We start from the raw sequence: 12,239 nt of genomic DNA, 5'->3' as shown, positions 1-12,239 counted from the left end.
ATATGTATGTATATAATGTTTAATTGTTTTATAAATTTTCATAATAATTATGATAAAGTTTTTCACGATCGTTCTGTTTTAAATAATTGGATGTTTAATATAATAATTTAATATAATATAATATAAATCAAAAACATCATTGTAATCGGTTTTTTACATGGTACATCTAATGATATTCTGAATTCAAATAGAGTATTAAATTCGACTTAAAAAACTATTACACAAAGTAGGATCTACAAGGGATGTTTGCTGAGGTAGTTTTAAGTTAACACTAAAACTACTTAGTATACCCGAATATTCGTTACAGTTCAAGTAAACTTAATTAATTTTCAAAAACATTTCAGATATCTATTACCTTCAAGATATTAATAATCGAAAGGTAATATAATTTATACCGGCAATCTTGACTGATTCGATAGTTTTAGTGTTAATCATCGTAAGAATATTACTCGTACGTATGTATTCACATATTAAACATCAAATTATTTAAAACAGAACGATCGTGAAAACTTTCTCATAACTATTATGAAAATTTATAAAACAATTCAACATTATACATATACATATACGAAGTGACCGGGGTCCAGGTCTATACAGCGCGTGGTAACGGCTCTTAACAGCTGCGGCCGGCGAGCGATGGCTGTGTGGCGCCAAGGTTCTGCGCACGCGCACTTCACGGAGATTTTCTTAACCTTCCAAAAAAAAACCGTTCTCACACTTTCTCGGGGGGGGGGTCCTCTTCAGAAATGCTGCGGAATCCAACGGTGCACAGCAAATTCGTACTGGCCAACCGAACTTTTCGTAGAAATGTAACAGAAGTGCATACAAAGTACGCGCATCTACCCTTTTTTAAACTTTAATCATCGTTTACAAAGATTTAATGATACGCAAAATTCAAAATTTGTATAGCTACGTGATCGGGCAAGTCTCCTTTATTTTTTGCGACAAATTTTAACTGCCTATCGTTTTTAGTTTTCACGTAACACTTGGTTTTCTGAAAAATTCGATCGTTTTTACAAAACCCCAGTTTTTTCGAAAACTGGACCTGACCCAGCAATTTGGTTTTCGGATTCGTATTTAGGGCAAGGAATTCTATAAGAATCACACAGTGGTTATTGCAAAAACTAACATAGGTCAAAATTTGTTCCACAGTGTAATTAATCGATTTTTTTGCTAAACACCAGCTTGAAACGATACGTACCCTTAACGCAACGCATCAAATGATTCCAGTGATCTATTGTACCAAGTAGTCCCGAATAGTGGCGAAAGACCAAGTCGTCCATTGTAAAAACATAATTCGTAGCAATTCCAGTAGCTCCGTGTAATCAAAACGCAACGGTTATACTATTTATTCGCGAGCGAAGTTTGGACAGCACTCGTACAGTATCAAAGGATTCAGATTAGTGACGGACAATTCTGGTGTGATAGTTGACTTTCATTTCAAAGCGCGAACTTACGACGAGAAAATACGGTATACTTTTAAATTCAGTTTTATTTATATTTCAATATGTACATCCATATATTTCATCTATTCCTAGGTCAGCTGTATACACAATATAAGCATTTCTTCATTTTTCATTATTTTCTTGACACTTTTATTGATCCTTCAGCGACGAAGGTCGTGTTACCTTACTCTTTCTAGACGATCAGAGGTCTATGTGCTTTGAAAAATCTCTTGTGCGCTTGTCTACTTATTTCACATCGATGTTAAATTAAAGTAAATATAACAAGCTGTATAATATAGCTCAAAAGAACAGTAGTCCGTATGGTGCATGGAATTCATCGCTGAAGGGTTAATGCATTAATAAGTTTTGCAGTGAAAATATTTATACTTTTCAGTTATGCTCATAGTAAAGAATACTAATAAGTTAATGAAACACGTATTATTATCTTTGTAACTTTCTTCGAACAGTATAATGAAAGTTTTACTAAAGTTTAACGAAGAATTTGGAAACTTTTTCCGTATTGGTAGTTTACAGACATAAAAGTTTGTGTGGTTACGTTCTAAAAACGCAGGATCTGTGTAAATAAACAAATAAAATCAGTATTTGATCAAAAACGGTTCTAAATTCCGGAATTCTCGAACGAGACGGATGGAATTATTCGGAATGTTTAACACGTTAAGCGTCACGAAAATCTTGAGCGTTCTCCCATAGAGTTTGTCTTTTGTAGCAAAGAAGAGTAGGTATAATTATGAATTGTCTGGCGTTGCAACGTTTACGTTACACTGTTATCAACTTAATTGCCTTATTAAACATTTTTATTTCACATCGGTTGTCTTGTATGTTATGATTGTTTTTTAGTCATTCAGAAGCGTCAGTCACCAGTGACTGACATGGCGCTTAACGTGTTAAGACAGTATAGTACATTTATTCTAAAGTAACAATGTTACGAAGTAAAACTTTCAATAAGAAAATTATTACTGATGAAAGAAATTTAATTTTCATACGATGCAACTCACAAGGATGATAATATCGAATAAAGAAATGCTGGAACTTCTAAAAGGACTGATAATATTAGAGTCATTGGAAGTTGCAATAAAAATGGCTGTTATAGTCGAGATACGATAAATAAATTTTACTAATTTTTATATTAGTTATTTGAAAATTGTTTGTCGAAAACACTCTAAGTGCCAAAATTTTAAAAAACGTCTTTTTTTCCTTTTAAAACGTTCTACGTGCTAATGGAAATGATACTATAATATAATATTGAAATACGATTTCCTTTTGTAAGTTATTAATAGCACTAAAAGATGATAACAGTTATATGTCCAAAGTCGTATCGAAAAGACTATAAGTGTCAGATAATTGTTTTTTAGATTTATGTATTCAGTTATGAAAAATTATATAAAGTACTTACATTTTTGTAATGTATTCTATTTAAAAATAGAAAGAAGATATTTTTGGTTTTCTGTGCATGTTATAACAAATAAAATTAGTATTTATAACGTTTGCAAATTTAAAGACATGGCACATGACTCGGCAGACGATGTCTTTTCACGTTTCCTTTGATCGGAAGAGGCAAGTGCGGCAAGAGGATACGGAGCATAGTTTGAAACAATCGGAGAATGAATCTAATGAAAAGAAGCGAGACAGAAACAGTTCTCCGAGCATCGAGGATCAAGAGGCGGAACTTCAATGCGATGCCTCATGCGTCAAATATAAACATGTAATAAAGGAAATGTCAATTTCATTAATTTCAATCTTAAATTAACCTTTATCTTTCTCAAACGTAGTGCCTGTGAATTGTCGAAATTGTTGTAATTAAAATAAGCACAAACACGATGTAAATCGAACTAGTTTTACTAATTGAATGTAATTAACATTTCCTTAAAATCGATAAAATTAGTCCGGTTTACATCGTACTTGGACTTGTTTTAATCACAACAATCCCATCAATCCACAGGCACTACGTTTCAGAAAGTAATATCGAAATTAACCCTTTGCACTTCGAATTTCTTTTTCCTCGAGCATTGTAAACGATTCTTCTTACTAATAATATTGAAAATAATATAATAATATAATCTATTTGAAAAATATCTAGACAAAAAATCACACCTGTGAGTCACGCTCGACGTCGGAGCGCGATGGGTTAATGAAATTGATATTTCCTTTATTGCATGTTTATATTTGATGTCTTTGAAGTCTTAACTTTCGATGCCCGGCGAACTGTGTCTGTCTCGCTTCTTCTCATTATACTCGTTCTCCAACTTTGTCAAATTGTGCTCAGTATCCCCTCGCTGCACTTTCCCCTTCAGAGCGATGGAGACATGAAAAGATGTCGTCTATAGGCAGTAGTCTTCTCTACAACAATAAAGTTACACATACAGAGTTTTCAAGAAACACAATTCTGTTCTTTATGGATTTGGCACTCATTAACAGAAAAAATAGGAGATTTCACGATGCTCCTTGATTATTGCATTTTTAATCGCATTTAGCAATGAAAAGAATCAAATCCTGTAAATAACTCGGAATTAAATAACTTATTACTGCCTCCTTAAAAATTAGATTTTTGCCACTTACAGTGTTTTCGACAGTCTTCATTTATTCGATCCAAAGGTTGCATCGAATCAACTAGAAATAATGAAAATTCTAAGTGCTTAATAAGTACGACGCATGAAAGTTATAATATACATTTAACATGTACAGGAGAGACGCCGTTCCGCTGTCAATACTGTCCGAAAGCATTTACGCGAAAGGATCATCTGGTGAACCACGTCAGGCAGCACACGGGTGAGTCACCGCACAAGTGCCAGTATTGCACCAAATCCTTCACGAGGAAGGAACATTTGACAAATCACGTGCGTCAACATACAGGCGAATCGCCACACCGATGCCACTTCTGCTCCAAGTCATTTACTCGTAAGGAGCATTTAACGAATCATGTCCGTATCCACACCGGCGAATCACCGCACAGGTGTGAATTTTGTCAAAGAACATTCACTAGGAAAGAACACCTTAATAATCATCTCCGTCAACATACCGGAGATTCTTCGCATTGTTGTAACGTGTGTTCAAAGCCATTTACAAGAAAGGTAAGTTTTTTCAAATTATATATTTTATGTCATACTGTGTTGGTGGGTCATAAATAACATACTTGAATATGTTCAAATTAGTATCATCCTTGCTAGTAGGATATTTAGCATTATTGTAATATTTTCATTGTCGTGCAAGTGCGAAGTTCCATTCGAAGATTTGATTCGATCGAATTGGAATAAAATGTAACAAGTAAACTTACAATATATACACGTACTTAGGAGTTCGAACAATTTAGTTATGAATCGTAATTCAGCATTTATTTATTTCCTGCCAACTTAAAATACGGCTGTGAGTGGATCTTCTAGATTAATATACTAACATGGAAAGGTATCGAACCCGGAAATTCAAAAAATTATAAAACTTTGTGTGTAAATAGAGTAAATCAAGTCTACTACATAACAATTTTTTCCGTGTCGAATTTCGCATTGAAGGGATGAAACCACACCCTGAAAAAAATACAAATTTACCTTCCCCGTAGATTATCTTGTGAACGATAAGAGATAGCGAAAAAGAAGTTTAATGGAAAAATACATTGTTCTTTAAGATCTATAAAATTGCAAAATAGAATTTTTCAAAATTTGGAATTTGAATCTTGAATTTTGAAAATTTTGTTTTGCAGTTTTATAGACGTCAAAGATCTTTTCTTGTTAGTAAAACATCCTCTTACAATCTTTCTGTACAAATACTATTTACATCAGTTACTTGAAATTTTACATATTTGTACGTATTTTAAGAAAAAAAAGTATAACTCTCCATACAGAAATATTTTTATCAAAGAAATAACAGAAAATATATGAATATACTAACAGTATCCGTGTAGCAAAATTTTTTGTTCAAATTTCTCATTTCGAGAGTACTTTAGATCATTTAACTCAATAAACGTAATACTTTTCCACGAAAATGTCCGGTTTTATAAGTAGAACATAAATTTTTGAAAAATCGTAATTTAAATATTTTATTTTGACAGTATTTTAATTTGTTAAGGTCTAATTTGACGATTATAAAATCAAAGCGTGGGCGAGGTAGGGGCTTCGCCCACTAATACCGATCTTTGTTATCTCAATGAAACTTATTCTTTCACATTGTACGAAACAACGTACTTGAGAAACTACCGTCATGATTGACTAGGACTGTTGTAATTCTTGTAGAGGAAATTATATATATATCGTTTTCTGTGAGACACGAAATACGAGGAGATCGGAGGTTGATCAATATAAGCCACTATTAAAACGACGAATATGCGATTCTGCCTGCGACTGTTTCACACACACGCTCACGCATATGGAGTTCAGTGTAGTGGTAGTGAAAAATTTCCGCGATTATCTTGAGAATTAAAAAGGGGCAACATTTTTGTCAAAAAAAATAGTTACTTGAAGTGTGCATTTTTATAACGTTTGTAGGTTTTATGAAAATCGGTTTTACCATTAGGATTCTGGACTATTATCAAAGTTTTGAATTATTTATTGTGCTGTAGTTATTTAATTGTTTATTTCCGTAGAAGAAGACTATGAATTTCAGTTTCAGCGACTCAAAATCCGCCCGAAATCACAAATTTGAAACAAAAATTTTCCTGTCTGGATACTATAGTACAGCTACACATATAAAAATTCATAATATCTTTGATGTTTAAAGTTTCACTTTATTGAAAATTGATTATAACGAAAGGAGGTTGCAAAATTAAACAAAGACGTTGTTTATTTAACAGATTTGTTGTTTTTTGTTTACAGGAACACCTTGTAAATCATATGCGATGTCATACTGGTGAACGTCCATTTGTATGTACCGAATGTGGCAAGAGTTTCCCATTGAAGGGTAACCTGCTATTCCATATGCGTTCGCATAACAAAGGTAGTAACGCTGAAAGACCGTTCCGTTGCGATCTTTGTCCTAAGGACTTCATGTGCAAAGGACATTTGGTGTCGCACAGACGATCCCATTCGGACGAACGACCACACAGTTGCCCAGATTGTGGAAAAACTTTTGTGGAAAAGGGCAATATGTTGAGACACTTGAGAAAGCACGCAGCAGAAGGACCACCGACGCAAGTCAGCACGCCATCAGCCATTCCTCAATCTGGTGTTTTGCCAATTCCGGCGGCAGCAGTTTTGGTTGGGCATCCATTGGCACCGCCAGCGCCTCCGGTAGTGCCGCAACATACAGTCGTTGTACCAACTCCACCCGGTGTACTAACCTCTTACTAAACCAAATCAAGGAAAACGATGTGGAAGCATTTGATTAAACAAAAGTGATGAGAGTATACATGATGAACGTTTGTATTGTTGATTATAAAAGTGAGTCATTGAGTTTTTAAAAACTAACGATTTTTGTGACTATGAAAGTTGATCAAAGTGTTGTTATGCGTCGCAGTAGTATTTTTGTGAATGTTGTAACTACAAACATTATCTTCGGTTCAAATGTTTGCTGCAATATTCGACAGCATCTTCGTGCAAAGAAGTTTATACGCGAATACAAATTGAAGAATAACCGTTGCTACAGCAACGTATTATCCAAAGTTTCAGTTTCTTTATATTTTTTTTTTGTATGATACTTTTACTAGTTCATTTACAAAAAGAAGAATATTCATAATTATTACATTTCATCTTATTACGTAAACTCAGGAATACGCGTTTCTACAATGAGCACACAAATTTGCAGTTAATATGATTGCGATTAGGCACTAATTGTCGTACCAATATGCCACTATTTTACTTTTATAACATAGTTTCTTATAAATAATAACTAATTTACAAGAAGAAAATTAAATTTGGCATATTACAATGCATATGTGATATATCAAAAATGGTATTTTCACAGTTTGAAGGATTTGTAAAGATGTTTGCTTATAGTACAAAATGTATTTTTAATCCAAGTTACAGTGAACATGGGTAATTCATGGGTAACACTCTCATCCCCACCATATCTCCACTAGGTTCCTTTTAATACACCATAGCGCTCGACAACCGACCGCATTTGAAGGGTGTAACATGATTTGACTATTGTCGAACTTAACAATTTCAACCTCTTTTTCTTTTCTATTCGCAGTCCTCTTCAGTATACAAAACTTCAATCGCTTATCATACAAGCAATTGTGATAATGTTATAGTGTTTGGTATCATTTTAATCAAACAATACACAACAAACATGATATCAAAAGTAAAAAATAAAGAAGTTTTACTTTTGAGTTAAAGGTCTCGAGCTCATTGGGAGCATTTAATGTTGTCTCTTTCTATGTTCGCCATTCTAAAAACTTTGTTGTTTGAGGTAGATTCGATTCTACCTCTTCATAACTGCAACCTTCCCGTCCCGTTGAGTGTGGTGGCAGTTACCCAATGTTCGTTGTATAGAATAACATCAATTTATAACGTAAATTCTTTTACGTTGTTTATATTCAGACAAGTACCTCGAGAATTACGAAATCTTTCTTGGACTATCAATGGTGAGAAATACTTATCAATTCGAAGCAACTGCAGAGCACACATTTATCACTTGGTTTCAACAGTAATTATTATTATTAATTTTTATGTTAAAATTACATTTTGTACTATCATTTGCATAAAATTAGACGATCTCGTTAGATTCGGAGTGGTATTGTATAATTGGATAACATTTACTAAAGCTAAGAATATATAGCAAACATATTTTCAAAACATTCTTTTGAAAGATGTTGTATAAGTTTTTTTCTCCGTTATGCTGAGTTTCGATACAAATAAGAAATTTAATATCAGTACACGAATCAAACGTCGTACAAAAAACAATATGCTTTATTATTCTTGCTAAAAAGATCTATGTAAACATAATCGAAGAAGATTTTGTATATGTAATAATACATAATTTTCAGATTACTTAGATATATATTTTATCCTAATCAATTGGCGCGTAGTTTAATTTAACGTGAAATTATGTTTAAAAAGATTTATGTTTTATATGAATTCATGTATCATTCGCAGTTCCGCGTCAGTTTCTATTTTAGCTATAGTCATTGTTTTCCATTTAATCTTAATCATTGTAATTGAGTGCAATATGAACTATGCCGATTTTGCTTAAGAAACATCTGCGACAAATACCACTATATTACCCCGGATCTTAAATATAAAAAAAAGTTCTCGAGCGATGGGAGTTCTGTGTGTTTATCTGTGCTTGAATCGGGAAGATGTTTAAATTAAGTTTTTTAAAAATTAATTTTAAATAATTTACAATATTTGTGTATTGTCTATATGAAGAGCAAAATGTTACAACTCTAGCGATCTTGTAAGGCTATGTATTTCGTATTTACACTTAAGATGCAATGAAATTGGTAAGCTTGGTTCTGCGGCACATAGTTGTGTCGTGCAAAGTTACCTAATTATATCACGTATTTAAAAAAGCACTCGACATTGAAGAATACGGTCAATTCCTATAAAAAGTTTGCAATTTACATCTAACCAGTTCCCGCATTACCAGGCTTACATTAATTGTGTATAATAATAACAATGATTATCGTATAAACAGGAGGAAAATGATAAGAAATTGCGGGTGCATGCGAGTGCATGTGAGTGCATGCGTCGTATGGAGTTCTATGTACGATAATGTTCGTCGCTCCATAGGAGTCTAGATTAATATATTATAATTACATTACTAAGTATATTTAAACAGTTAGGTATCATGTACTATTTAAAGTAATGAGGGAAAAAACTGATTATACTGCAGGGTCACTGCATGAGTGACATATAAATGTATGTTACATACGGAATGTAAGATTTTCACTATATTCATAAGAGAAAAACGCATTAAGTTTGTGCAAAGATATCATCTATAAAGGAAGAACAAATATATATGTATAATATATATACTGCTCAGGCTTATATACATTATGTGTATATACTGAAATCGAATACAAAGATGAAAATGATGCCGCACCGGACACACTTGGAGCAAGTAATATTTCCAATGGTATGTGTAAAGAATTCCTCCGCAATTTAATCGTGGCATCACTCCTTGCAATTTGCTATAAAATTTAAGAAGGAATAAATAGAAATAATGTTTATATGAATTATTAATAATAGACGTTATAAAAATAAAATTAAGAGTTGGTTCATGCTTTTAAGAGATTTAGTTTCGTGCTTGTTTGAGAAAGCAGCAAGCAAATATCAGATCCTATTTTTCTCTTTGAATGGAAGCGATCTTGTGCTGTAGAGCAAATATATATTTTGAATGGCATAGTCAATACCACCTTTACTTTTACATGAATACTTGAATTCTTCATTTTATGTAAATTACATAGTAATTACACATTTCTGGTGTTGCAAAAATCTAAAACAAGCGCTTCGATTCAAAGTGAAATATGGCGGTGAAGGAAAGAATTCAAAATATGATTTACTTTAGATAGAACAAAATATGTATAGAATTTTATTATGCACCATTGTAATATTATGTATCCCAGTTGTGACACAATATACACTGGTGTTATGTTAAATGTGAACACTATGCGTCTTGTCTTATATGTAACAATTTCCCATGTTTTAGTTATAACTTGCAAATAAAACAAATACAGATTTTAGTATAATCAATAGTCCTATAAAAAAGATACATACACACACACACGCACATATACACAGACACACGCGACTCAAATGTTAATTCTTTTCAAGATGCAAACTTATCCATGTAATTCACAAAAGTAATAGAATTATTTAAATATTGTTTGGTTAAGATTTTATTCTTTTTTTAAATATGTAATACTTAAAAAAAGAAGTAAATAGCGAATAATGGCCTTGCATGGTAGTCTATGTTCAGTAAACTGAATAAATATATTAGTACCATCTGACAAGGGGGTTCTTGAATTTAGAGCAACTTCTTCAGTTCATATTCACATGTACATTTGGAGATAACAATGTACTTATATGCAGTAAACATTAGACAACTGCCTGGTGGGAAATCTTTCCACAAGTAATTGGTACTTATCCTCACCATTAGGAAAGTGTTCCCTGAACATGAAGCTCCATAACTGAGAAGTATATCCTTCGAAGCACAGTTTTGATAAAACTAATTCTACTTTAATCTTGACATTTTCATTTATTATCATTTTCTCATTAAAGTTTGATTAAAATATTTCTGAGATTTTTTCGTTGAAGTAAGACCAAACATGATAAAATTTTAATTATATTTACTCTTTTAACACATTGAGTGCCACGAGAATCTTGAGTGTTTTATGCATTATTTATGCTTTCGTAGCGAAGATAAATAAAGACAGTTATTAATTATCTGGTATCACAATTCTTACGTTACACTGTTACCTAGTTACTGATTCTATTAACACGTTCGCGACCACGCAACGCATATACAGGGTATAATAAAATTGTTGTGCACAAACGATAGGGCTTGTACAACTTACTAAACTGAGTAAAAAACCCCAGTGAACATGGGCTCAAAATTCAATAGTTTCCAAGATAAAAATCTGTTTAGTATAGAAAAAAATGTATGGAGACCAAATCCGTCGGCCACCATCACTACTGACGAACTGGCAACTTTGGATGCTGATATTTTGATAACGGTTGACACGAAAAATTTCATGTCTATTGTTTGGAAGCGTCTGAGTGTCGGCTTCAAAAATATCAAATAGAAAGTATGGGGTACTATTTATATATTGTGAAATGATTTTTGCAGGATGTTTCAAGGACATATCACGGTCAAATTTCTCCCGCCGTGACATGTAGTATTTCATGCTCTGTAACTTTTGTTTGATCCATTGGTTCGTATCACTGACACTTTTCGAGATAATTCAGTGTTCTGGATTTGATTCTCATACATTTTTTTTTTTAAACTAAACCTATTTTTATCTCGGAAATTATTGAGTTTTGGATACATGTTTACTGGGGTTTTTTTTACTCAGTTTAGTGAGTTGTACACGCCCCATCATTTATGTGCAACAATTAATGTGACGTTAATTACCGTTGATAATGCTTTGTTTGGTTTATTCGCTGTTTTGTTTGCGTGAGAATTACGCGGAACAAATGCAAGAAAGATATACGGTCCATTGCGTAGGTATTTCAAATTCGACCGTAGTCGCGAACATTTTAAACATTTTCATTTGACGTCTATCATTTTACATGTTGTAATTGTTTTCAATCAATTTGGAAGCTCCAGTCATTAGTGACCACCGTGGTAGTCAGTGTGTTAATGGATGAGAAAAAATATACATACACTTATGAAGAAAGAAAACATTTTCCAAATTATATCATGTTTGGTCTTATTTGAATCAGGAGAACCTCACAAATGAATTGATAAAGGTTTCATGTAACAAATCTGAAACAAAGTTTTATTGTTTCATTAGTATTCATCTCATCGATGTACAATAGTACGCAGTAACCGGAACTCTTCCGTAATCTTCTCACACCCAATTAGTACCAAGAGCTCGACGAATCTCATTGTCAGTGGGCCAAGGATCGAGAACGATAGAATGGAAAAAAGACAAGCATTAAAGAAAATATAATTTTCAGTCATTTTCGTCTTACTTTTATAACTACAGCACTAACCAGTAGTTATTACAAACATAACGTAAATCGAACTGATTTTATCGTCTTAATGCAAATAATAAAATTGAATGTACTTCTGCTCCAAATCCATAAAACTAGTAAGTATTACTACAATGTTTATATCATACGCATTTTCGGAGTCACGAGTAATCGTGCAGGTTATTTTTCTCTGTTACGGTTCTAAATAATA

General features: G+C 32.8%; 1 protein-coding gene across 17 annotated transcripts in view; it reads left to right on the top strand.

Annotated features, from left to right (window-relative positions):
* Nucleotides 1-10,080, top strand: part of LOC116431222 (uncharacterized) — a 38,759-nt gene extending 28,679 nt beyond the window's left edge. For 15 of the 17 annotated variants that reach the window (XM_031986333.2, XM_031986332.2, XM_031986331.2 and 12 more), the window contains 2 exons: nt 4,149-4,534; nt 6,266-10,080. In XM_031986333.2, the coding sequence (XP_031842193.1) occupies nt 4,149-4,534; nt 6,266-6,739 (860 nt within the window). In that variant the 3' untranslated portion in view covers nt 6,740-10,080. The remainder of the gene's footprint in view (nt 1-4,148; nt 4,535-6,265) is intronic. The other 2 variants (XM_076370804.1, XM_031986339.2) reach the window with 1 other exon arrangement.
* Nucleotides 10,081-12,239: the final 2,159 nt, after the last annotated feature.

Source organism: Nomia melanderi, chromosome 9 (genome assembly GCF_051020985.1).
Source record: "Nomia melanderi isolate GNS246 chromosome 9, iyNomMela1, whole genome shotgun sequence".
In the NCBI taxonomy this organism is placed as follows: domain Eukaryota; kingdom Metazoa; phylum Arthropoda; class Insecta; order Hymenoptera; family Halictidae; genus Nomia; species Nomia melanderi.
Note: the sequence above shows the minus strand (reverse complement) of the source record. Positions and strands in the feature narration are given on the sequence as shown.